This window comes from Chroicocephalus ridibundus, chromosome 3 (assembly GCF_963924245.1).
Source record: "Chroicocephalus ridibundus chromosome 3, bChrRid1.1, whole genome shotgun sequence".
Lineage (NCBI taxonomy): Eukaryota > Metazoa > Chordata > Aves > Charadriiformes > Laridae > Chroicocephalus > Chroicocephalus ridibundus.
In genome coordinates this window covers 129,285,146-129,311,257 of record NC_086286.1, presented here as the reverse complement: position 1 = coordinate 129,311,257, position 26,112 = coordinate 129,285,146, and the positions used below count along the sequence as shown (strand labels likewise).

Here is a 26,112-nt window from a genome sequence, read left to right as displayed (position 1 = left end):
TGCCCCCTCCCCGTCCCGGGGCACAGCCCCCCCCGCCCCCTCGCCAGGCCAGAGACGGGCGGGACCAGGTTTTACCACACGAGTTTATTTTAAATAAAACGTTAACACAGATGCAGGCTGTTGCAACCGGAGTGAGGGACCAGACAAGCGATGCGACAGGGGGACGATGGCCGGGGCCGGCGCTGCGTGTGCTGCCGCCAGACCCGGCCGGCCCCGGGGGCTCCTCGGTGGCCACGGGCGAGGGGAGGGGTCCGCAGCGGGGACGGGCTCCCACCCTGGGCTCCTCCGTTCTGGCCTGTGGTGGCCATGTCCCCCCGCCCCCCTGCTGCCCACCCGTGCGGGCAGGCGGCTGCATCCTCACCCGGGCTGGGGATTATTTTTCATCTTCCCAGGAACCTGAAGCAACACCTCCCTCCTCCGCGCCGCATCCCCGCAGGCTGCCGGGTGGCCACCAACCTCCCCCCGTGCAGTGGTCCCAGGGCCACCACCGGCCCCATCCCTGGGCTGCGGGGCTGGCAGGGTGCAGGCAGCGGGCGAGCGCGCTCCCCCCCGGGGCAAACGCCCCCCAGGACTCGTTCTTTCCCTCTGGCTCGCAGGCAGCAGGGCAGGTGGGGGCACCGGAGGGGACAATGGAAATAAATACAGGGTGGGGGTGGCGAGGGCCGGGCCCCGGGCGCAGCGGCCAGAGCCTGTCCCCACCCCCCCGGCCCCTGGCGTAGGTAGAGCCGTGCTCCGCGCCCGATGGACATCGATTTATTATGGAGACTGTGGCTTCCCACCGGAGCTGCTGGACGCTGAGGCCGCGGGCCCGGCCACCGGAGACGACGATGGCGTGTGACAGTGCGGGGCGAGGCGCGCGGGGCTCAGACCTCGAATGTCTATGGTGGGGGAACGGCGCGGGGCGGGGGAGCGTGCCGGGGCTAGTACTCGTCCTGCTCCTCTGGCTGCTGCTCCTCCAGCTCGTCGTCCTCTGGTGGGGCGAAGCCCTCCTGCCACGGGGGGGGACGGGCGGCCATCAGGACGCGGGGTGGGGGGTCCCGCTCCCGGCTGGATCCCACCTCATCCCCTCCCGGCACGCTGCAAAGCTTTCGGCAAAGCCCAAACCGCCCCACCGGCACCCCAGGGAGGGATCCAGGCCAGAGGACGGGAGCAGCCACGGGGAAGGGGGGGTCCCAGGGAAGCCCAGAGAGCAGGATGGGGTCCCGTGGGGGGTCAGCGGTGCCCAGCCCTCACCTCCGTGGCATAGAGGACGCTGATGATGCCGGTGATGATGGGGCTGTTCTCGTTCTCGTGCTCCTGGCAGATGAGCTCGATGTCCCGCAGTTTGCTGAAGTAGAAATCCCGCTCCTTCTCCAGCCCGTCCACCGTCAGCTTCAGGTCCATCAGCTGCAGGGTCGGGGGGGGACGACAACGGTGGAGCCGTCAGCCCCAGGCCGGGAGGGGGCCGCTCCCAGGGGTCTCGGCCCCATCGCTCCCACACCAGGGTGTCCCCGTGTCCCCCCCACCTGCTGGTTGAGCTCCAGGATCTGCGCATCGGCCTCGGTGCCCCCGTTACGTGCCGCGGGGGAGTTTTTCCGGAGGATGCTGCTGGGGACGTTGCTGAGACGGGCCGGGTTCGACGTGCTCTTGGGGCCGGTGGGGGAGGTCCTCTGGGGGACTTGACAGCAGATGGGGACCGAAGGGTTAATGCCGGCCTGGGGGGGCTGCTGGCAGGGCCCCCCCCTGCGTCGTGCAGCAAGGGCAGGCAGAGCACTGTCCTGCCCTCAGCCTCCTCCCCTGCCTCAGTTTCCCCAGGCGGATCTCACCCACAGTTCCCCCTTGAGGGGTGCTCGGGGCCTGGCCGGGTGTTTGTGGTGGGATGGGGGGGTCCAGCCCTCGAGATGCTCCCGCGGGGCCGGCACATGGAGCCCACGGTGGCCACGGAGCATTGCCCGCGGCCGGGAGCAGCTTGTCCGCACAGCGGCACTCAGGCACAGGGTGGACGGCAGCCATGGGGAGGGTCTGGGGGGACAAACTACCCCCAGACCTGGGGTGAGCAGGACAATGGGGGCCTTGCCCAGCTCCCCGCGGGTCCCCCCGCCGTCCCCGGGTGTCCCTGCAGACCCGCTCGCCCCCCCGGTGGCAGGCAGGCAGGCAGCACAGCGGGGCGCAGGCAGGGACGGGGGGGTGCGGGGCAGGGGAGAATGGGGATGCCCAGCCACGGCTGGAGCGACGTGGGGTGCGGGAGGACCGGGGGGGTGGCAGCACTCGCCGGGGGACCCCGACATTACCTGCAGTGCCAATGGGTTTCTTGGGTTTGTTGAAGATGTGATCACCTGGGTTTGGGGGGGGCGCGACGTCCTGGCCCTGCCGCGCCAGCAGCGGGTTGTACTCCTTCCCGTCGTAGTTGGCGTCGAAGAACTTCTTAAACCACTGGATGAACTCGAAGTTGTCCTGGAACTTGCCCTTCACCAGCCTCTCCACCGCGATGATCTGGGGAGGGGGCCACGGAGGGGGTGAAGTGGGGTGGGGGCCGCTCTCCCGGCAGCCTTTTCCCACCGCGTCCCATCCCGCCCCCGCCTCCCAAAGCCATGGATGTACCTTGTCCACTCCCATCTTCTTGAAGGCGGCCTGCAGCACCTTGAAGTTGTGGATGTACTCGTGCTCCAGCTTGGCCTGGAACTTCACCTTCCGCAGGTGGACGCAGCCGGGGAACAGCATGTCCATGAACTGGCAGTAGGCAGCCCCTGCGCCGGACCCACACCGCGGTGTCAGGGACGGGGGAGGCGGGGGACACACGGCGACGCCCCCCCGCATCCCCCCCGCGGCACCCACCTGAGCAGAGCTGCTCGATCTTGGTGTAGTTGAGCTGGAGGGAGTCGTTGACCCAGGCGAGCATGTCATGGCGGCTCAGGTTCTCGCTGGTCACTGACGTGGAGTACACATTGACGGCCATGCCCCAGCTGCCGAGAGACGGGCGTCACGCCGGGGCCGGCACTGCGGTGAGCCCCCCAGCCCGGCCCCACGCCGCACCGGGGGCGGCAGGACTCAGGGTGCCCGTCCCACCCGGCTCCAGTGCCAGGGGACACCGCGGGACACCGGGGCCAGGCTGCCACGGCGTCACCCGCGGGACCCCCCATCCCGGCTGCACCCCACGGTATGGCGAGGAAGGGACATGAGGGTCCCTGGTGGCCCAATGGCCAGCGGCACCCAGAGAGGGGGGGGACAGCCCCAGTGGAGCCGGGGTGGGGGGTGCCACCGAGAGCGGGACCCACCGCGGGACACGGATGCGGTGCAGGATGTGGCGCACAGGGGGGACGTGGGCTCTGTCCCTACGCCGGGGCAGTGGCCACGGGGCTCCCGGGGGCCGGTGCTGGCCCATAAGCGGCTTATGGGCCCCCCCTCGCAGCTCCTAATCTGCCGGGGCGGGGATCGGGGTCCATTAGAGCAGGGCTTAGAGGGGCAACATCTGCCCGCTCCCAGATGGCGGAGGGCCCTGCCCCGGCACCACCACGGTGCCGGGACCCACCGCCGGCACGGCCGAGCACCAGGGAGCCTGGGGGGGGGGGGTGGGGGGCACCCAGACACCCCCCCCCCAGTGCCCGCTTCGGAGAAGGGACCATCCCCCGCTGCAAGAGCAGGGTCCCCGTCCCGCCGCCCCCTCCCCGAGAGGGGGGGTCCCCACTGCCCCCCTGTCCCCCCCCCCGCACAGCAGCGGCAGCGGCGGCGTTAATCCGCTTCCACTCTCCCCGGGGCTCAGGCCCAGCTGCCAGCGGGGGCTACGGGGGGGGCACCCCCCAGCCTCACCCCCCCAGCCTCACCCCCCCGGCCCCATTTCCCTGCTGCCGCAGCCCCGGGCATTGTGTGGGGCTGGCGGGGGGGGGGCACTGCCTGCCCCACACCTGCACTCTGTGCATGGGGGGGCCCAGGACCCCCGTCCCCCAGCGGGCGGGGGCTGCAGGGTGCTGCACCCCGGGGTGCTGCCACCCCCTTGGCCTTGCGATGAGGGGGGGGAAGGTGCCGGCAACCGCAGCTCCCCCCCTCCCTCACGGCTGCCGTGACTCAGCACCGGCAATGCCGGCACAGCCGCACGGTTCAACCGGCACCGGCAGCCGAGCCAGCCCACCCCCCCGCCAGGGCTGGGACCCCCCAGCACCCGTCCCGTCCCACCCCACACACAGCGGGGGGGGGGTGTGGGTATTTTTAGCCACCGCAGCAGCCGGCAACGAGGCCCCCACAGCCCCTGGCACGGCGCGGGGGGCACCGACCCGCTCCCCGGCGAGCACCGAACCCCCCCATGGCGGCCGCAGCGCCGGTTGGGGTGTGGGCAGGGGTGTCCCCCCCCGCGGCAGCGCCGAGCTGAGTCACGCGCGGCGCCGAGCCAGAGCCACGCGCACTGCGGTGCGGCCACCGCGGACGCAGCCACGCTTGCCCGCAGATAGGGTGGGTGGCCAAGGGGGCTGCCGAGGGGCAGGGGGCTGCCGGCATGGCCCGGCGAGGAGCCAGCGGCCAGCTGACCCCCCCCTGCCCCCGCCATCGCCGGCCTTTCCCGAAATAGCCGGGAGCAGCTGCCGGAGCCGGCCACCGCAACGAGCCGCGGGGCCAGCTCTCGCCCTGCTGAGCCCAGACCTGGCCCCCTGCCTGTGGGGCGCACAAGATGGGGGGGCTGGAGCACCCCCAGACCCTCAGGAAGCTGGGGGGGGGATGTGGGAACACGCTGGGCAAACAGCCCGGGCAAGAGCCGTGCCGGCACAGGGAGCCGCCGTGCTGCCGGCACCCCGCACCCAGCCTGTGCCGGGCCGAGTGAGCCCCCCAGGCCACCCCCCACCCCTCGCCAGCCGGGATTTCCACCGACGTCGGAGCCCCCCGCCTCGGTGCAGCTGCGGCCCCCCACTTTGCCAGGGCACGCCAAGGCCCGCGCCGGCAGCTGCAGGGATGGGTTTCATGGCGGGGTGAATTTGGGTGTCACCGGCGTGCCGCCGCCAGCCGCACCCCGGCTCCTGCACACACCGCCGCGCGTGCCAGCCTGCTGGCAACCACCCCGAGCCCGCTGCGGCGCCCCCGGGCACCGCCACGTCCTGGCGGCGAGGTGGGGACAGCTGGAGCCACCGAGGGGACGCTCACCGGGACACGCCACCCTCTGAAGCACCGCGCCGGGCTTCAAAGGCCTCGGCCACAGCGCCGAGCACGCCCCGGCATAATGACAGGGACGCCAACGCTGGCGGCCGCCCTCTGGCCCCGACGCTGGGCGATGGGCGCACCCTGGGAGCCGGCGCCCACTCTGCACGCTGCCCCTGCCGCCAAGAAAAAATTAATAAAAATACAAATTTAGCCCCGATTCCCAGCAAAACAGGGGGAGAGGAACGGTTCCGGCGCAGGGCTCGGCATCGGTCCTGCCCTTGATGCCGGCAGTGGCAGCGGGGGGGATGCAGGGTGCCGGGGAGCAGCCCCCCCCATGCAGGGCAGCCCCCCCGCCCCGTCCCGCGGCGCAGGGCACCCGGTGCTGACGGGGCAGGGGGGGACGCTTACCGCTGCATTTTAATTGTCCGGCTGCTGCCGAGCTGCTAATCAAGGCCTAACGGCGAACAAAACGCTGGGGCGCGTGGCTCAGCCCCGTCCCGCCGGCGCTGCCGGGGCGCGCGGAGGTCGTCCAGCACCGACGGCGGACACCAGCGTCCCACGCCGCAGCCCTCGCCGGGCCGGCGTGCTCTGGCCAAACAAAGCGGGAGGAGAATGAGGCCGGTGGCGGCGGCGCCGGACGGGTTTGCTCGTCACCGAGGCGGCGGTGCCAGCGCCAGCTGCCAAGGCCGGGCACCGATTCCGCTGCGGCTGCCGAGGCCGTGGGTCGGTGCTGGGCCGGCAGCACCGCTGCGCCGGGGCGAGCTGGGCTGCTGCGACTGGCGGCTTCTATTTTGGGAGCCGTCCCGGTGGCTTCTCAAGTGACAAATCCACCAGGGGGGTGGCAGACAAGCCAGCGGGGGCCGAGCGCGGCACGGAGCCGCCGCGGCGCTGCCTGGCTGGTTTGGCAGCAGGCGGCATCGCCAAAGGGCTGGCAGGGGTGGCCGCGCACCCCCGGCCATCGCACACGTCCCCGCCAGCGCCGCGTCCCCTGACCCCGAGGAGCATCCCCACGACACGCTGTGCCACACCGTGCCGCGCCAGAGCCTGTGTGTGGCAGAGGGGTCTGCCCGGGCACAGGCAGCCCCCAGCCCCTCGCCTGGTCCATCCCCCCCGGCACCTTTCCCGGTTTCCCGTCTCTTCCGCAGGCGGCAGTGCCCGTCCCGGCCCGTGGTGAGGGGAACCGGCGCTCGGTGCAGCCGCGGTGCCGGCCGGCGGGGACACGGTGAGGGGGGCACGGGCAGGGTAGCCCAGCTTGGTGTGTGTCCCCCTCCTTTTGCTCCGCTCTCGATAACCTAAATATCTGGGAAGAGCAGCGGTGGGAGCATGTGCAGAGCGCGGTGCCGCCGGCAGCGCCGCCCCCCGCTCCGCGTCCTCATCCTGCATCAGCATCCCTGAAATATTAATGCCGCTGCCTTCGGGTGATCCAAACCGGGGCGGGTGCCAGAGCCAGCGCAGGGAGAGCGGCGGGGGCCGGGGGACCCCCAGGCCGGTGGGTCGGAGCAGCCCCTCCGGGACAGGCCCCACCTGCCGCGGCCGCCCCGGTGCCGCCGCCAGGGAGGGGGGTCCCCAGGGGCGCGATGGGACCGAGCCACCGCGGTGGCACCGATGGCACCAGGACGCTGGGGTCCGTGCACCCCGGTTTTGGGGGTCACCGGCGAGAAGGTCACCGGCAGGAGACGGGGCTGGGCGTCCCCCGGGGGCGGTGGGGGGTCACCGGGACGGGCACCGTCCCCCCTAAACCCTGACTCACGCCACAGCGGGTGCCGTTTGGTGCTGGCGCTGCCGCCCGGCTCGCCAAGGGCTGCCCGTGCCGTGCCGTGCCGGGGCCACCGTCGCTGTGCCAGGGCCTGCACCGCTCCGGCCAAGCCCTGCCGGGACTATCGCCCCGCACCGGCTCCCGGCGGCGACCGCGGCCCGGCAGCACCCGTTGAGCCCGGGGGGGCTCTCCCGGGACCATGCGATGCCCGGTAACCGGCGATGCGCGGTAACCGGTGATGCCCGGCCCGGTGCCGGGACTACAGCTCCCGGCGTGCCGTGCCGTGCCGTGCCGTGCCGTGCCGTGCCGTGCCGTACCGGGGCCGCGGCCCTACGGGAGACGCAGCCGGGACGCAGAGACGGCCGCCGCTGAGTCAGGCCGAACCCCGCCGCCCCTGGCGCCGCGGGACCACCCCCGTCCCGCCCGCTCCGTCCCCCCCCCGGTGCCTCCCGCCGCCCGCTCCATCCCCCGGTTCCCCCCGCAATCCCGGTCCCGGGGGGGCGGGGGGCGGCGCCGGCCGGGATGCGGGCGGTCCCGGCGGCCCGGTGCGATGCCGCCCGTTCCCCGCCCGCCCCGTCGCCGCACTCACCGCGCTCGGCCCGCGGCCGCTCCGCTGCCTCCGCTCCGCGCCGGGACCGCCGGGACCGGGCCGGGACCGACCGGGCCGCCCGCGCATGCGCCAACGCCGCCTCCCCGCGGGCGGGCACGCGCCGCTCCGCCCCCCCCGCCGCCATGGCAACGGCGCGCGGCCACGCCCCTCCCGTCGCCTTAGCAACGGCGGCCGCAGGCCCCGCTCCCCCACAGCGCCCCCTGGCGGCGGCGGCGGACTCTGCAGCCCCGACACCCCCTCGGGACCCCCCCCCCCCCGGGACTCCCCCCAGGGACCCCTCGGACCTCCCAGGACCCGCCCGGAACCCTCCGGGACCCTCTCGGAACACCCGGCAGCCCCCCCGGACCCCTCGGGACCTCCCCGAAGCTCCCCCCCGGAACCCTCCTGGGAACCTCCGGGACCCCCCCGGCACCCCCCGGACCCTCCCGGGGTACCCCCCTGAACCCCTCGGAATCGCCCCGACCCCCGAGATCCCCCGGGACTCCTGCCGGGACCCTGCGTCCCCGTCTCCCAACACCCCTGTGTCCCCGTGTCCCCATGTCCCTGTGACCCCACGTCCCTGCGTCCCCATTGTCCCCATGTCTCCACACCCATGTCCCTGTGTCCCCACGTTCCCACACCCCCGTGTCCCCATGTCCTTATGTTCCTACATTCCTGTGTCCCCATGTTCCCGCACCTCCATGTCTCCTTGTTCCCATGTCCCCACACCCCCACGTCCCCATGCCCCTGTAGCCCCGTGTACCTGTGTCCCCATTGTCCCTGTGTCCCCACGTTCCCACATCCCCGTGTCCCCATGTCCCAACACCCCCGTGTCCCTGTTGTCCCCACGTCCCTACACCTGTGTCCCCATGTCCTTATGTCCCCTCATCCCCATGTCCCCACATTCCCACACTTCCATGTCCCCATTGCCCCCATGTCCCTGCATCCCTGTGTCCTCATGTCTCCACGTCCCCATGTCCCCACACCCCCATGTCCCCACACCCCCATGTCCCCACACCCCCATGTCCCCGTGTCCCCATGTTCCCATATCCCCATGTCCCTGTTGTCCCCACATCCCTGCGTCCTCATGTCTCCACGTCCCCATGATGTCCCCACACCCCCATGTCCCTGTGTCCCCATGTCCCCACGTCCCCACACCCCCATGTCCTTGTGTCCCCATGTCCCCGCATCCCCGTGTCCCCATGTTCCCACATGCCCATGTCCCTGTTGCCCCCACATCCCTGTGTCCTCATGTCTCCACGTCCCCATGATGTCCCCACACCCCCATGTCCCTGTGTCCCCATGTCCCCACGTCCCCACGTCCCCACACCCCCATGTCCTTGTGTCCCCATGTCCCCGCATCCCCGTGTCCCCATGTTCCCACATGCCCATGTCCCTGTTGCCCCCACATCCCTGTGTCCTCATGTCTCCACGTCCCCATGATGTCCCCACACCCCCATGTCCCTGTGTCCCCATGTCCCCATACCCCCATGTCCCCTCATCCCCGTGTCCCCATGTTCCCACATCCCCATGTCCCTGCTGTCCCCACATCCCTGTGTCCTCATGTCTCCACATCCCCATGTCCCCACACCCCCATGTCCCTGTGTCCCCATGTCCCCGCATCCCCGTGTCCCCATGTCCCCACATCCCCATGTCCCTGTTGTCCCCACATCCCTGCGTCCCCATGTCCCCACACCCCCATGTCCCTGTGTCCCCATGTCCCCTCATCCCCGTGTCCCCATGTTCCCATATCCCTGTTGTCCCCACATCCCTGCGTCCTCATGTCTCCACGTCCCCACACCCCTGTCCCCGTGTCCCCACGACCCCATATCCCTGTGTGCCCACACCCCCGTGTCCCCTTGTCCCCGTGGCCCCATACCCCTGTCTGCCCATGTCCCCCCACCCCATGTCCCCATGTCCGGGCTGTGGCTGACCCCAGCACCCCCTGGGCCCCGCTCGTCCCCGCTGCAGCAGCCGTGGGGACCCGGTGGCCACACGCCGGACCCGGTGGTGCCACGCGTGTCCCCGGGGCGTCCCGCAGGGGTTGGGGCTGACCTGGCCTGTCCGTGCCTGCACACGCGTGTCCTCGCTCCCGGGGGGACGGGGGTCCCCCTCCCCACTGACAGCCCCCCACCGCGCTCGGGGGATGCTGAGCCCCCCGCCCTGGGGGGCAGCGAGGTGGGGGCTGAGGGCTGGGGGCGCAGGGGGACGTGGGGACTGTCCCGGCCCCCGGCAGGGTTGGGGGTGACGCAGAACCCCCCCGACCCCCCCAGGCAGGCGCGGAGGCCGGGCGCGGTGAAGGGGCTTTAATGAGCAAACAGAGACGAACTGCGGGGTCCTACAGCGGCCAGAACGCAACTACCGGGGAGGGGGGGCAGGACCCCCGCGCCGGGCTGCGCCCCCCCCCGGCCCCCGCACACCTACAGGGACCACCCAGGGGAAAAGTGCACAGGGAACAACTCACACGGGACACGACCCCGGGGGACAGCGGGGGGGGAACGACAGCGGGGCGCCCGCCCCATAGCACCAGTGCGCGGGCGGGGGGACGGGGACCCCGCCGGGACGGGGACGCGCGGCCGGGGCTGGGGAGCGTCGCCGTCCCCGCGCTGGAGGGACGGGGTGCTCCCGGCGGGGGCGGAGGGATGGGGCACGTGTGTGCGTGTGCACACGCGTGGGCACGCGGCCAGCTCGCGTGTGCGCAGCGAGGAGCTCACCGAGACCGCGCACGCGGCAGCGAGGGGGACGCCTTGCACGGGACGCGCACGTGTGTGCAATGAACACCTCGCTGAGAGCACGCACGGCCTGACGCGCACGCGTGCGCACGCTCGCGGCGGTGAGGAGCCTGCTGGCGTGTTGCGTGGAGGGATGCACATGCAGGTACATGCGTGTGTGCAGTGAACACCTCGCTGAGACCGTGCAGGGTGACACACGCGTGTGCGTGCACATGCACGTGTGGCGGCGAGGACCCTCCTGGCACGTTGCATGGAGAAATGTACATGTGTGTACACACGTGTGCTGTGAACATCTCACTGACAGTACGCATGGCGTGACACACACGTGCGCACTCACACGTGGCAGTGAGGAGCCTGCTGGCACCTTGCATGAAAAGTTGCACATGTGTGTACACACGTGTGCAGTGAACACCTCGCTGAGACCGTGCAGGGTGACACACGCGTGTGCACGCACATGCACGTGCGGCGGTGAGGAGCCTGCTGGCACGTTGCATGGAGAAATGTACATGTGTGTACACACGTGTGCAGTGAACACCTCGCTGAGACCGTGCAGGGTGACACACGCGTGTGCACGCACATGCACGTGTGGCGGTGAGGAGCCTGCTGGCACGTTGCATGGAGAAACGCGTGTGTGTACACACGTGTGTGCTGTGAACATCTCACCGAGAGCACGCAGGGCCTGGCCCACGTGTGTGCACTCGCACGTGGCGGTGAGGAGCCTGCTGGCACCTTGCATGAAAAGTTGCACATGTGTGTACACACGTGTGCAGTGAACACCTCGCTGAGACCATGCAGGGTGACACACACGTGCGCACACACACGTGCGGCGGTGAGGAGCCTGCTGGCATGTTGCATGGAGAAACGCATGTGTGTACACACGTGTGTGCTGTGAACATCTCACCGAGAGCACGCAGGGCCTGGCCCACGCGTGTGCACTCGCACGTGGCGGTGAGGAGCCTGCTGGCACCTTGCACGGAGGGACGCACACGTGCGCGCACGCGTGTGCGGCGCGCCTCTCACCGAGAGCACGCACACGCGTGTGCGCGCCGCGGGAAGGGCTGACGCGTCCCGCGCGGGGCCGGGGGGGCGGGGTGGGGGGTGCGGAGTGGGGTGCGGGGGTCCCTGTCTCCCCTAACGCTAGTGACACAAACCACTTCAGAGTTACCTCCACGGGATGCACAGACAAGTCAAAAACTCACGGATCCAAACCCAACGTGCAAACAGAAAAGGGCCGGGGCCGGCCCCCTCCCGCCGGCCTGTGCCGCGGCCCCCCCGGCCCCCCATAGCGCGCCGGCCACGGCTCCCGCTGCCGGCACGGCCCCGCGGCCGCCGGGCAGGGACCCCCCCGGGCAGGGGAGCCCCGCCGACGCCGGGGTCCCGGGGGGGGCGGCGCGGGGCCGGCGCCCGGTGCTCAGTTGGGGGACAGGTCCCCGGCTCTACCAAATGCCGCTCGACCGGCCTCCGGGGGGAGCGAGAATCCGGGCCGAAGCTCGCTTTGGAACGTGGTCATCGATCTGAGAACCTGCCGGACAGACGGACGGGCGGGCGTCAGGCTGACGGCACCGGGGCGAGAGCCCGACGGCCACCCCGGCACCAGGGCGAGCACCCCACGGCCACCCTGGCACCGCGGCAAGAGCCACCCCGGCATCAGGGTGAGAGCCTGAGGGCCACCCTGGCACCGGAGTGAGCCCCCAATGGCCGCCCCAGCACCAGGGCAAGAGCCACCCTGGCACCGGGGCGAGCAACCGACGGCCACCCTGGCACCAGGGTGAGCACCTAATGGCCACCCCGGCACGGGGACAAGAGCCAACCCGTCACCAGGGCGAGAGTCCAACAGCCACCCCAGCATCAGGGTGAGTGCCCGATGGCCACCCACCCTGGCTCCGGGGCAAGAGCCACCCCAGCACCAGGGCAAGTGCCCGATGGCCACCCTGGCACCGGGGCGAGCACCTGATGGCCACCCTGGCACCAGGGCAAGAACCTGAGGGCCACCCCGGCACCAGGGCAAGAGCCACCCCGGCACCAGGATGAGTGCCCAACAGCCACCCTGGCACCGGGACGAGCACCTGATGGCCACGCCGGCACCTGGGCAAGTGCCCGATGGCCACCCTGGCACTAGGGCGAGAGCCACCCCGGCACCAGGGCAAGAGCCACCCCGGCACCAGGATGAGTGCCCAATGGCCACCCTGGCACCAGGGCAAGAACCTGAGGGCCACCCCGGCACCAGGGCAAGAGCCACCCCGGCACCAGGATGAGTGCCCAATGGCCACCCTGGCACCGGGACAAGCACCTGATGGCCACACCGGCACCTGGGCAAGTGCCCGATGGCCACCCTGGCACTGGGGCGAGAGCCACCCCGGCACCAGGGCAAGCTCCCAAAGGCCACCCCAGCGCCGGGGCGAGCACTCGAGGGTCACCCTGGTACTGGGGCGAGTGCCTGATGGCCACCCCGGCACCGGGGCAAGAGCCACCCTGGCACCGGCTTGAGCACCCAGTGGCTACCCCGGCAGCCGCGGTGTGGCCAGCAGCCCCGCGGTGTCCCAGGTCCCAGCCCTCGGCTGGCACCGTGGGGACAGCGGGTGCTCCGTGTCCCCCTGACCCCGCTCCCACCTGGTCACTGCCGCACGCGGTGGCGAGCACCGGAGCGCCAGTGCCACGCCGGCAACACCCCAGAGAGCACGGAGCCGGGTGCCGGCAGGGAGCAGCCCCGGTGCTGCTGGCCCCAGCACGCCGGCACTGAGCTGCGGTGAGCGTGGCACCGCACCGCAGCAGAGGGAGCAGGATGGCGCCAGCCCCGCTCCTGCCCCGGCACGGCACCGGCTCGGTCCTGCCTGGCGCAGGGCAGTGCCACGGGGGCTGCGCGGTGGGACGTCCCCCATCCCTCCGGTCCCGCTCCCGGGGACAACGGCACCCACCGGGGACAAACGCAACGCATGAGCTGGCTCAGTCCTGCCCGCCCCGGCCCCCCCGGCACGGCACGGTGTCCCCCGCCAGACACAGCCACGCCACGCACGGTGCACGGAGGGACGGGACGGGGCTGGAGGGGCTGCGGGAACGGGGACGGGGTCTGATCCCTACTCTGCTGTAGGGACACTGGGGTGGCATGGCCCCCTGCCCGGGAGAGGGGGGGTTACACCCTGGGGGGGGGGTGGGCACACCCTGGGGTGGTGAGGGGGACACATTGGAAGGTGATGGGGACACACTGGGGTGGCAGGGGGACACTCGGAGGGGGTGATGGGGACATCCTTGGGGGGGGGAGTTGGGATAACCTGGGGTCGTGATGGGGACACCCCTGGGGGGACAATGGGGACACCTTGGGGGCTGATGGGGACACCTTGGTGGGGGGGGGGTGTTGGGACAACTGGGTGGGGCAGGGGGACACCCTGGGGGGGTGATGGGGACACCCTGGGGGGGCAGGGGGAGACCCTGGGGAGGGGGTTTGGGCTACGTAGCGGGGGGGGTGGGACAACCCGGCGTAGTGGTGGGGACACCCTTGGGGGGGGGGTTTGGGCTGCCTGGGTGAGGGTTTGGGACACCCTGGGGACACTCCGAGGGGGGTGATGGGGACAGCCTGGGGTGGCAGGAGGGACACCAGTGGCAAGTGGCCAGCCGGCGCCGGAGAGCCACCAGATGCGGGGCTGCCGGGACCCCCGCCGCGGCCCCGCTCTTACCGGAGAGGCTGAAGCTGGACTCGTGGAGGTCCCTCATGCCCCCGTGGCGCGTGGCGGGGCGCGTGGGCGTATCGGCCAGGGGCGTCCCCGTCTCTTTTTTCCCGGCATGCACAACCACGGCCACGTCCCCCAGGTACGGGGTGCGATCCACCCCCCGCAGCTTTAAACTCTGCCCCACGGGAAAGAAAAAGCAGAGAGAGAGGGGGTGGGGGGGGGGTGTCAGCTTGGGGAGGGGGCTGCAGGGGGAATGCCCAGGGTGGGAGCGGGGTTGGGGGTGCCACTGCCCTACGGTGGGGTGCGGATTGGCTGGGTCGGGGGAGGGGGGGAGGAAGGGGGCTGAGGGCGTGCTGCGGTGTGGGGAGGGGGTGGCAGCGTGGGGAGGCGGGGGGGGGGCACTCGGCGGGATGCCGGCCGTGCTGCGGGGCCCCCGGTGCAGGAGGTGCCGGTGCGGAGCGGTGCCAGGGGCTGGGGGAGGCGGGTGACCCTGGCAGCGCAGCCCCTCGCCCCCGGCGATGCCATGCTGACCCCCCCCCCTCCCCCCCAGCCCCCAGCGAGGCGCAAGCGATGCCCGGTGCAGGCGGGGGATGCCCCCCATGCACACGCAGGACCCTGCCCCATGCCCCCCCCCAGCAGCCACACACGGCTCCATCCGGGCACCCCGGCGCCGGGCATCAGCCCCCAGCTCCCCGGGATGGTGCCAGCCTCCCCCCCCCCCCGCCAGCCGACCCCTTCCCTCGCAGCACCAGCAGCGCACCGAGCCCCCCGGTGTGCCCCCCACGGCCGGGCAGGGACTGGCGAAAGGTGGGGGGACACGAGGGGTCCCGGGCGTCACAGCCCCGGGGACCTGCAAGTGCAGAGGGGGACGGGGGGGTCGTGCCCAGCGCCCACAGTGGGTCAGCAATGGGGTGCAGATGGGGATGGGGGCATGGGGGGGGCAGAGAGGGGCTTCTGCAGCCCCCCCAGAGCGTGGGCGAGACCTGCCCTGCAGCCCCGGGGTGGGGGGGACACATGCCCCAGGGTCCCCTCCTGCCCCAGTGTCCCAAACCAGGACACCCAGCCCCGCGTGTCCCTGCCCTGGTGGCACGTGGGGTCACCGGGAGCTGAGGGACCACCGCGGGGTGGGGGGGGGATGCAGGGGGGGGGACCCGGCAAAGGGCAGAGAGCCTGGGGCGGGGGGGGCCTGGGGGGGTCCCGAGAGTTGGCATGCGCCTCACGCACGTGTCAGGGTGACCGGGGGTGACTGTCCCCAAACCCTCGTCCCTGCTGGCACGTGGGCGTCGCCCAGGCAAGAGCAGGAGCTGGGGGGGGTCCTCGACCATACACCCACCCGCAGGGTTCCCCCCCCATCGGCGCTCACCCCCCACGGCTGCTGCCATCCGTCCCCCTCCCCATCCCGCTGAGCGATGCTCCAGGCTGGTACCCGGCGTGGCACCGGGGCGGCACAGACCTGTGCCCCCCGCCCCGTCCCCGCCGCCCCCCCCGCCCCCGTACCTTCTCCCGCTGCACCAGCTTCTTGTAGACGGAGTCCGGGAAGGAGCGGAGCGGGCAGAACTTGCCGGTGCCCTCGGCGCACATGAAGACGCCGTTCTCGTAGACCACGCGCCCGCGGCTGATGGTGACCAGGGGCACCCCGTGGCACCGCATGTTCTCGTACAGGTTGATGTCCCCCCCCTGCACCTGGGTGCTGGCCGAGATGGTCCTGGGCGGGCGGGGGGACAGGGGGCGGTGAGGGGGTGCCCGGTGGCACGGGGAGCCCCCTCCCCGGTGACACCCCCCCCCTGCCACCGGCTGCACCTACTTGGTGGCCTCGGGGTCCCAGACCACGACGTCGGCGTCGGCGCCCGGGATGATGCGGCCCTTGCGGGGGTAGAGGTTGTGGATCTTGGCGGCGTTGGAGCTGGTCACGGCCACGAAGCGGTTCTCGTCCATCTTACCCCCGACCTGCCGGCGGAGCCGGGGTAGGGGGTGAGGGACGTGCCGGGCCCCATCCTGCCCCCACCCCACAGCGTGCCCAGGGGCTTGTGGCCCCCCCCCCCCGCCCCCAGCCCTGTGCTGCCCACCCCAAAACCTTGGGGGGCGATGCTGGGGCCGCGCCTCCTGCTGGGACCCACCGGGTTGCACCGGGGAGCCCCTCGCCCACCCCCATGCCAGAGGGCAAACCCCCCCACGGGACGGCCCAGGGGAAAGGACCCCCCACCCCAAAGCTGGGGCCACCTCAGCCCAAGCCAGACCCGTCGCTGAGCCCCCCCCCGGAGCACTGGGGCCGGGGGGGGGCACAGCCCCATCCCAGCATGTCCCTGGGGGCAGGGGGGGTGTGGGGACCCCCGTACCACGCCGCGCTCCCAGATGATGTTCATGCGGTCCTGCACCCCGCTGACGCCGTGGGGGATCTTGGTGAAGTCCTCCTTGCCCATGGCTTTCTGCTTGGGGCTGAAGGGCCGGTGGTCCGAGGCCACGATGTTCAGCGTGTCGCTGCAGGGGGCGGGGAACGGGGCAGCGCTGCTCAGGGCACCCAGCAGCGGGGGGGACGGGGAGTGGGGCACCCACCCGGTGGGGTGCCCAGGGAGCTCAGCACCCAGGGAACGGGGTGCCCGGGGAATGGGGGACCCCCCATGCAGTGGGGTGCCTGTGGAGTGGGGTGCCCAGGGAATCGGGTACCCACACATTGGGATGCCCAGGGAGCTCAGCACCCAGGGAATGGGGCACACAGGAGCGGGGTGCCCGGGGAATGGGGGACCCCCATGCAGTGGGGTGCTCAGCACCCAGGGAATGGGGTACCCACACATTGGGGTGCCCAGGGAGCTCAGCGCCCAGGGAACGGGGCGCCCGGGGAATGGGGGATCCCCATGCAGTGGGATGCCCAGGGGGCTCAGCACCCAGGGAATGGGGTGCCCAGGAGCGGGGTGCCCGGGGAATGGGGGACCCCCATGCAGTGGGGTGCTCAGCACCCAGGGAATGGGGCGCCCACATGTTGGGATGCCCAGGGAGCTCAGCGCCCAGGGAACGCAGTGCCTGGGGAGCTCAGCGCCCGGGAAGCAGGGTGCCCAGGGAATGGGGCACCCACGCAGAGTGGGGTGCCCGGGGAGCTCAGCACCCATACAGGGGGATGCCCAGGGAGCTCGGGACTTGAAATCAGGGTGCCCGGGGAGCAAAGCGCCCAGGGAATGGGGAACCCACACATTGGGGTGCCCAGGGAGCTCGGGACTTGGGATTGGGGTGCCCGGGAAGTAAAGCGCTTGGGGAGCAGGGTGCCCAGGGAATGGGGTGCCCAGGGAGTGGGGTGCCCGGGGAAGTTGGTGCCCAGGGAGTGGGGTGTCCGGGGAGCTCAACACCCAGGGAATGGTGCACCCGGGAGCGGGGTGCTCAGGGAATGGGGGGTCCCCACGCAGTGGGGTGCCCAGGGAATGGGGGATCCCCACGCACTGGGGCGCTCGGGGGGCTCAGCACCTATGGAATGGGGTACCCATGGGGTGCCCGGGGAAGGGAGCACCCATACAGTGGGGTGACAGAGGAGCTCAGCACACAGGGAGTGGGGTGCCCATGCGGTGGGGTGCTCGGGGAGCTCCGCACCCAACAGCTCAGGCGCTCAGCAAGTGCCTGGGAGACGCAGCACCCGCAGAGCGAGACCCCGACGGAGCTCAGCGTCCGGGCAGGAGAAAGCCCGGTGCCCAGGGAGCGAGGTGGCAGGAACGCGGGGTGCCCGGCGGGTAACCCGAGAGGGGGGGATGCCAGAGGGACGGGGTGTCTGGAGAGCACGTCACCAGGGGAGCACGGTGCCAGGAACATGCGCGCTGGACACCAGGGATGCCCGGAAACCACCGTGCCCTGGGTGTGGGGTGCCGGGGGGCTGGGGTTGGGGGCTCGGGTTGCAGGGGGTGTCGGTGCCTCACTTGGCGAGCAGGCTCATGAGGTAGGCGGAGGTGTTGGTGTCGAGGCGCAGCGGCGGCACGGTGACGTAGGCGGCGGCGTGGAACCAGTCCTGGTGGTAGTAGTGCAGCCCGGTGAGCGTGGCGTGCGCCGTGGTCGTCTCCGCGTACACCACCTTCCCTGCCGGGAGTCGGGGGGAGGGGGGTGGGGGGGGGGGGGTTGGGGGGAGAGGGAGGGAGGGAGGGAGGCACACGCGTGGGGCTGGGGGCGGGCGTGCGAGGGGCACGCGTGTGTCGCATCCTGCTCTGGGATGAGCCGGGGGGGGGGGGGGGGTGGGGGGTGGGGGGTGGGCTTCCACCCTGGGAACCCCTACCTTGCATCTTGGCGGCGGCGATGACGTCCCCCGCCGACATGCTGGAGACGTTCACCAGGTAGACGGGGCAGTGGGTCTGCGGGGAGCGGGGGGGGGTCAGTGCCACCGTCACCGCGGCGCCCCGGCTCCATGGGGGGTCCCCGCGCCCCGGTAGGGGCGCGGGGACCCCCCATGGAACCGGGACGCCCACCCCCAGCTCATTCAGGGACCCTCGGCTGTGGGACTGCTCACCCTGTTGGCGATGGTGATGACGCGGTGCGTGGCCTCGGCTTCCAGCTGCGGGGACAGAAGGGCGGTGACATGCACGGCACGGCACGCACCCGGCGGTGTGAGGGTGGGTGTGAAAACGGGGGCACGGGTGGCACAGACGGGTGATGCCAGCCACGCGGACGCCCCGGAGCATCCCGGTCAGCGTGCCACCCCCTGCGCGGTGACGACGCCGGCGGTCACTTACCTCCTCGGGCCGGCTGATCTCGATGCCCTCCGGCCCCGTGATGCCCAGGTCCAGCGCCTCCTTCGCTCCCTGGGGAACAGAAGGGGGTGTCAGGGTTTTGTGGGGTGGGTGGCGGTGACACACGTGGCGCGCGCGCGGTGCCCGTGCCGCCCCGGCGCTCACCTCGGCCACCAGCTCGCCGTTCTCGGCGTGGACGCGGGCGATGGCCCCGAAGTCGCGGCAGGCGCGGAAGACCTGGTAGAGCTCGCTGTCCCGCAGCATGTACAGGTCCTTGTAGGTCATGAACATCTGGAAGGAGTTCACCCCCTTCTCCCGCACCAGCGTCTCCATCTCCGCCTTCACCTGCGCCAGGACGGGACGGGGAGCCGGGGGTCAGCACGGTGGTGGTAGGGGGACAGGGCAGCTCTGGGGTGCGTGGGCAGGAGCGGGACATGCTCCCCCCAGCCATGGGGTGAGGTGCCCCCCACCGTGGGGCAGGGACCGCCCGCGGGGACGCGAGATGCAGGATTTGAACCCGTGGCCCGGGGTGATCTGGGCAGCGACAGATGCTGGGGGGATTTTGCTGGCCGTTGGGCTGCGACCTGGCGGATCCCCGGGGTGCCAGTGCTGGGCTGCACCCGGGGGTGCCCCTGCTCCGTCCCCTGCTCTGCCTGGGGGGGGGTCTGGCCGGGGTACGCATGGGCTGGGGTCTCCCTGCAGCTCCGGTGGGGATCGCAGGGCTGAGCCGCACCGTGGGAGGGGGTCCGGGCGCCGAGCAGGGCCAGCACCCACGGGGGTCGTGCTGCAGGATAGGAGGGTCCCCCCCGAGCTGGGAGCGCCGTGCCCGGTCCCCCTGGTCCCCCCCATGGATCAGGAGCACCCTCCCCGCCCCGGCGAGGGGCTCGGCCCCACGGAGACCCCCCGCCCCACTGAGCCCGGATCAAGGCAGCTCAAAAGGCAGCGCGGGGGCTCAGCCCAGCCCACCCCGACGAGCAGATAATGGGATCAGCGGGGACGGGAATTAGCCCTGGCAGCTGCTCCTGGGCACCGGCGGTGCCGTGGCAGTGCCGTACCGTGGCCATGCCGTGGCCACCAGACTCACCTTGGGCGCCCACCAGGTGATGCCCATGTGCAGGGCGTAGTCGCAGCAGACCTTGGGGTCGGCCAGGCTGCGGCACTTCTCGTAGGCGTCCAGCAGCGAGGTCTCCTTGTCCGGCAGGACGTGGCCGATGATCATCGTCGTCCCTCCCACCAGGGCTGCCTGCGGGTCACGGGGAGGGGGGGGACAGCGGTGGTGGTGGTGGGGGGCAGGATTCACCCCACCGGGAAACGGCCCCCAGGACCCCCGGTGCTGCCCGTGCCACTGGCGGCACTAATCCTGCCTGGCTACGAGCAGGGCAAGCGGGGGCCCTGAGCCGGGCAGGGAACCCCCACTCTACATCACCCTGGGGTGCAACCGCCCCCCCGCAGCGCTGCCTGGTTGCAGCAGCACATCTGGGCGCACGACACATCTGGAGAGCCCCATCCTATCGCTGGCAGCAGCAAAGACTGCCCCCCCCCCCCCCTCCCCCCAGCACCAACCGCTGGATTCGGGGTGCCCGGGGGATGCCCTGCCTGGGCGCCGCAGCCCCCGCAGCCCCGGTGCAGGGCCCGATCCGGGATGGGGGTGTCCGGCTGTGCGGGGACCGCAGGGAGCCCCCCCAGCATCGCGGCAGGCGTGGGCAGCAGGGCGGGCGCTGTCGCTCCCGGCGGCGTCCCCAGCTCACCCGGCCCCGCTAATCCCCAAAGCTCCTTTACCAATCGGCCCTCGCGGGCTGGCGCAGGCCGGCGGCACGGTGCAACGGGGGGCAAGGCACGGCGGAGGGGTGCCTGCGGCCGCTGCGCCGGCCCCCTGCCCTGTGGCACATCTCCGTGCCCCTCGCTGTGCCGCGGCACGGCACCGTCTCCCCAGCCCCTCCGCTGCCGAGCCGAGCCCCCCACCCAGGGCTGCCGGGCTCCCCGGGGCCAGGCATAGCCAGCGCCGCCGCGGCACAATGGCTGCTGTGTGCAGGGTGCTGGAGGCAGCTGGCCCCGGGACGAGCCCGCGCCGGCCCCCTGACACCCCCCGGCAGCGGCACCCGGTGCATGGCACAGGACATGGGGACAGGCGGTGCTGTGCCAGGCTGCTGGGGAGCCGGCAGTGCCGGGGCAGAGCCGGCCCACACCACGCAGCTCCTGGCCACCGAATGCTCCCGCCTGTCATGCATCCCCTCCTCAGCTGGGGATGCTCCATGCCGAACCCCTCCATCACCCCGAGCTAGGAGAAACCCACCCGCCGGGGGCTCAGGGGGGACGGGGGGGGGTACCTTGGTGCCGTGGTAGAAGTCATCCACGCAGGTGGCGTTCATGAAGGTCTGGTGGAAGTGGGTGCTGGTGTCGATGCCGCCGGGGATGACGAGCTTGCCGGTGGCGTCGATGACCTTGGCCCCACCGGGGATCATCAGCTCGCGCCCAACTTGCTGGATGATGCCGTTCTCGATGTAGACGTCTGCCTCCAGCGTGCAGTCGTCGTTCACCACCTTCCCCCCCTTGATGAGGATCCGCATGGTGGCCGCGTTGGCAAGCATGGCGCTGCGAGGGCAAGCGTCAGCCCCGGGGTGGCCGCAGGGTGCCCCCGTCCTGCGCAGCCCCCCGGGGTTTGGGGGTGGTGACCCCCATTGCCCGCCCTGGGGGTCCCGGGCTGGCACGGCGCTGCCCCCACGGGGATTCCTGTTGCCGGCACGGGCAGGGCTCTGGCAGCGCCGCGGCTGCGCATCCGCCATGCCCATCCCCGCCCCGCACCATGTCAACACTGGATTATCCCGGGAAATCCGCGGAGGGGGGGGGGGACACTCCGGGCGCTGAGCCCCCCTGCTCCGGCGACGTGAGCCGGCTGCGTGCAGGGACCCCGGGGCGAGGGAGGGGGCTGAGCACCGGCTGCTGGTGCTGTGTGTGCCGAGGGGACGCTGCCAGGCTTCTCCCTGGGGGGCGAGCACCCATCTTTGGGGCAGGCTGCCCGCCTCGGTCCCAGCAGCACCATGGGGTGTCTGGGGCTGGCATGGCTGGCACCGCTCGCCGGGACCTCTGCCCCATGGCCCCGCACGGTGCCAGCTTTGCCGGACCCCCCCCACCACCACCACTGCCCCAGCGCTGCCTTTGCCTCCCCCCACCCCCAGCAACAAGGGGCACCCCCCGACACGATCTATAACTCATTTGGCAGATGAAGGTCAAACGCGATCGACCCGTCTGAGCAGGGACGGCACGCCACGGCTGCGCATCCCCCCAGGGCGCGAGGTGGGCTGGGACCCCATCAGAGACCCCCCCCTAGGGACCCTGCTGCAGGGACCCCCCCCAGGGACCCCCCCAGGGACCCCAGCAGTGCCAGGCATGGCTCCCCTCCTGCAGACAAAGGCCAGGGAGGGCATGGCACTGCCCGGCCACGCCGGCACGACTGCGGCGCAGAGCCGCCGCAGCACCAGCCATGGCAGCGGGGTGATCAGGACCCTGGCACCCACCCGTCCCCAGCGTCCCCGGACCCCCAGACGGGCAGGGCGCACGCTGTTCCTGCCATGACACCAGGGCCAGCACAGTGCCATGGGGCAGAGGATGCCGTGGCAGGGGCATGATCCGATTGTCCCGGGCAGGTGCCAGCGATTCCCAGCTGCCAAGTGGAATGCTGGTTCGGTGGCAAATGGCTTCCCGGGCCACCAGGGAGCTGGCGGGGAACGGCGGTGGCTGGCGGGGCCGAGCTGGGCCCTGCAGCAGCTGAGCATTCCCGGCGCTGCCGGAATGAGCCTCCCGGGGAGGGCGAGGGGCTGTGCCCATCCCAGGCCACCGCTGGCACCAGGGCCCTGCCACAGCAGTGCCAGCCTGTGCCTTGTCCCACTGGTCTCCCCCCAGGGTCCTGCCGGTGGTCCCATGGCTCCTGGGAAACGCAGCCCCCATCCTGCCGGGAATGCCGCTGCCGTGCCGTGCACGGCTGTGCTGGCTGCCAAGGGATGGCAGAGAAAAACGGGTCCCTGAGGGGCTGCGGTGAGACGGCAGCGACCTTCCCGCTGGCAGGGGCTCCTCGTGCGGGATGCTGGGCCACCATGGCACGCCGGGCACTGGCCCCGTGCCTGTACCTGCCCCCCGTTGCCCCCCCCCAGCCCCGGGCTCTGCCGCAGGCAACAGGGAAGCTGCTGCCCCGCTCAAGGGCTGTGCTGGGGGGCACCGGGACCCACGGCTGCGCTGCTGGGGACGAGGAGGGGACAGCCCCAGGTGGAGACCTGCCGAGCCCCCGCGCCAGCAGCAGCAGGATGGGGCGAGGTGTCGGAGACAGAGACCGACCTTGGTGGGGTTCAGGACCACCGGAGCCATGGTGGTGCCCCCGCAGGAGCCACAAGCCCCCCAGGGACCCCCGGGCAGGGCTGGGCCGGGCAGGACGGTCCTCACGTGGCACAGAAATGGGGGTACGGGGGGAGGGTGGTGGCGCGTGGCACCCTGAGATGAAAGAGGGCTGCCGTGACGGACGGATCTGGAGCACGGCAGCGCGGGGGGAGGCAGCCTGCGCCCGCTCACAGCAGTGCCGCAGCCCTCCCTGCGCCGTGCAGAGCCCCCCCGGCACGGGTGGGACAGCGGATGACACTTGTCCCCACAGCCATGTCCCAGTGACCGTGCCCTCCCCCCCCAAGTCACTGTGTCAGTGCTGCACAGACGGGGATGGGACCTGACCCACTCCGGGCCCCCCCCAGGCTGGGGTGGAAGCGGGGGGAGTGTGGCAGAGGGTGGCGGTGGGGACAGAGCATCGCTTGGGGACATGAACGGGGGCGAGCCCGGCGTGGGTGGGACGCGGCGGAGGGACAAGGGCTGGCAGCTGGACCCGCCGCCTGCGGCCTTGGCCACCACGGAGCCGCCCACGCTGCCACCACCGCGCTCCCCCCACCGGACCCCCTTCCTGCCCCCTCCTCGGGGACCCGGCTGGCCACCCCCCGCCAGCCGGCCACCCCCCCCGGCCATCACCGCCAGCCACCGCTCCAGTCCCCGTGCCCACCATGGACTGCCTGGCACACCAGTTCCTCCCAGTTCACACCCAGTCCGCCCCCCCCCAGCTCACACCGAGCACCCCCGAGGGCTGTGCCCCCTCCCTGTCCCCCAGCCCGTGCTGCGGTGCCAGCGCGGCACAGCCAGACCCGGCAGCACGCGGGCTCTCTCCGGCGAGCCGCAGCGGCGCGGTGGCACAGCCGGCAGCAGCGGCGAGACAACAGGTTCCCTGGGCAGGGCAGAAATGCAGCGTCAGTGCCGGGGGGGGGGCCACAAGCACCCTCGGGGACCCCCCGCCACCGTGCCAGCCCCCGGCTTGGCCGTCCTTGGGCGCTGCCGGTGGCCCGGCCAAGCCCCAGGAGGTGACGGGCCGCAGCGGCGCTGGGCGGCATACAAAAGCACGGCGGCCATGGCAGGGGGTTGGTGGCCCCCCCAGCTGCTGGGCTGGGGCGCGGGGACAGCTGTGACCCTGGCAGGACAAAAGAACCCCTATGCCCCGGTGGGGGCTGCCGGGGGGGCACCTGTTGGGGCTGGGGGCAGGGGAGGGGGCTGCGGAGCCTTTGTGCCGGGGCGGAGGGGCTGCGGCGCGGCCGCAGGCAGAGCCGCATTGTGCGGGGAGGCGAGGCTGGGGGGCTGCTCCCGCACCCTCGGCCCCCTCCACCGCCCCCTGCTTTTGTCTGCAACGGTGAGACCCCCGGCACCCACCCACCCCGCCTGGGCGCTGGCTGGGACCCCCTGGGACCCCTCCCCGGCTCCGTTTGGGACACAGCCAGAGCAGGAGCTGGTGTCCCGCTCCAGTGGCCCCCTGCCCCACTGCTGGGGTCCCACCGACAGCCCCCCCTGGCCACGACGGGAATATGGGCATCTAGGGAGGGGCCTTGGGGGGCGGTTAGGGGGGTTCTTGGGGTCTGGGGAGGGGTCAGGGTGGGGTTTGGGGGGGATATGGGGGTCCTGGGGATCTGAGGAGGGTCAAGGATGGGGTCTGGGGGAGATATGAGGATGCTGGGGGTCTGGGGGGGGGGTCCTGGAAGGGGCCTTGGGGTCTGGGAAGGGTCCAGGGTGGGGCTTGGGGGGGGTTATATGGGGCTGTGTGTGTCTGGGGGGGCCTTGGGGTCTGGGGAGGGTCCAGGGTAGGGTTGGGGGGGGTATGGGAGAGCTGGGAGGGTCCAGGTTGGGGTTTAGGGGGGATACAGGGGTCTGGGGGGAGGGGGGTGCTGGGGGTCTGGGGAGGGGTCAGGATGGGGTTTGGGGGGGATATGGGGGGTGGTCCTTGAGCGGGCCTTGGGGTCTGGGAAGGGTCCAGGGTGGGGCTGGGGGGGGAATATGGGAGGGCTGGGGGTCTGGGGGGTGCCTGGGGGGGATATTGGGGTACAGGAAAGGTCCAGGATGGGGTTTAGGGGGGATACAGAGGTTGGGGTGTGGGGGCTCGGGGTCTGAGGAGGGTCCAGGGTGGGGTTTGGAGGGATACGGGGGTGCTGGGGGTCTGGGGAGGGGTCAGGATGGGGCCGCGGGGGGGGGGGTCTGTGGGTCTGGGAGGTGAAGGCCCGGGCTGCCCCTCGGTGACCGGGGCGGGGGGGGGACCACGCTCCAGGGGCGAAGGGGCCGAGCCCGGGGTGCCGGGGCCCGCCAGCAGCCGGTGCCGGTGCGTGTCCCCGCGGGCACCTTGTCACCGCGGCCACACCCGCGCGGGGCGCGCTGCCACCGCGGCGGGGCCGGGCGGGTCCCCCCGCCCCGCGACGGGGTCCCCGGCACTGCGGCACGGCGGGCACCGCGCCCGGGGGTCCCGCAGCCCCCCCACCCCACCCCGGGCAGAGACCGGGGCTGCGGGGGGGTCCCCGGGGCCGCCCGCCCCCGCTGCGGGGGCGGCCGCGGCGTTCAGCGGGGGGATGTCCCGGGTCCCGGGGGGGCGCGGGGGACGGGAGGGGGGATGCCGGCCCCGCCAGCCCCGGGGCGGCCCCGCAGACAAAGCCCCGGTGCCGCCCAGCACAAAGGATGCTCCGAGCCGGGGCGGGGCCGCCCGGGAGCCCCCGCCGAACAATGGGCCGGGCCCGGCGGGACCCCCTGCTCTCCCTCCCGCCCCCCCGCCCCCGACACCCCCCCGCCCCGCCCCGGGGTCCCCGCTGCTCCGCACCCCGCGGCACCTGCTGCTCCACACCCGGTCGCGACACGGCGCCGACGAGAGAAACGGGGCCCGGTGGGGCGGGGGTGTGGAGGGGGGGGATGAAGAGGCCCCGCCGCCACACCCAGCCCCTCGAGCCCCTCCCCGCCTGTCGCGACACCACCGCCCTGTCGCGATACACGCACCTGTCGCGATTGTCCCACCCGTCGCGATACGGCCGCGACAAGTCAAGTCCCGCCGGTGTGGGAAGGTGAGGGAACGCCCGGCCCGGCCCCCCGCCCTTCTCCGTCGTGACCCCCGCCCCGGTACCTCCCGCTCCGCTCCGCTCCCGCTCCGGCTGCGCCCGGTGCGCGATCGCCTCTCACCCAAACCTGCGCGGCGGGGGCGGGGCCTGGCCGCCGCCTCGGCCAATCGCCGCCCGCTTTCCCCCGC

At 72.3% G+C, this 26,112-nt stretch overlaps 2 protein-coding genes across 6 annotated transcripts; both read right to left on the bottom strand.

Annotated features, from left to right (window-relative positions):
* Positions 1–65: 65 nt before the first annotated feature.
* Positions 66–7,581, bottom strand: MAPRE3 (microtubule associated protein RP/EB family member 3). Of its 3 annotated transcripts, XM_063330816.1 has the most exons (8): positions 7,446–7,574; positions 5,509–5,688; positions 2,815–2,942; positions 2,581–2,726; positions 2,271–2,472; positions 1,506–1,657; positions 1,234–1,386; positions 66–989 (listed from the first exon to the last, which is right to left on the bottom strand). In XM_063330816.1, the coding sequence occupies exons 2-8, from the start codon at positions 5,514–5,516 to the stop codon at positions 921–923; spliced, it is 858 nt and encodes a 285-aa protein (XP_063186886.1). In that variant the 5' UTR covers positions 5,517–5,688; positions 7,446–7,574; the 3' UTR covers positions 66–920. The 3 variants fall into 3 exon arrangements, with proteins under 3 accessions (XP_063186886.1, XP_063186889.1, XP_063186887.1); XM_063330819.1 differs by lacking the exon at positions 5,509–5,688 and having other exon boundaries at positions 7,446–7,581; XM_063330817.1 differs by lacking the exon at positions 7,446–7,574 and having other exon boundaries at positions 2,316–2,472.
* A 2,776-nt stretch (positions 7,582–10,357) lies between these two features.
* DPYSL5 (dihydropyrimidinase like 5) lies at positions 10,358–26,093 on the bottom strand. 3 transcript variants are annotated; one of them, XM_063330813.1, is made up of 13 exons: positions 25,990–26,093; positions 20,867–21,131; positions 19,624–19,782; positions 18,705–18,884; positions 18,543–18,611; positions 18,320–18,364; positions 18,089–18,164; positions 17,739–17,895; positions 16,179–16,320; positions 15,647–15,789; positions 15,340–15,547; positions 13,849–14,017; positions 10,358–11,699 (listed from the first exon to the last, which is right to left on the bottom strand). In XM_063330813.1, the coding sequence occupies exons 2-13, from the start codon at positions 21,125–21,127 to the stop codon at positions 11,614–11,616; spliced, it is 1,695 nt and encodes a 564-aa protein (XP_063186883.1). In that variant the 5' UTR covers positions 21,128–21,131; positions 25,990–26,093; the 3' UTR covers positions 10,358–11,613. The 3 variants fall into 3 exon arrangements, with proteins under 3 accessions (XP_063186883.1, XP_063186885.1, XP_063186884.1); XM_063330815.1 differs by having other exon boundaries at positions 25,866–26,025; XM_063330814.1 differs by lacking the exon at positions 13,849–14,017 and having other exon boundaries at positions 25,866–26,001.
* Between the last annotated feature and the right edge of the window lie 19 nt (positions 26,094–26,112).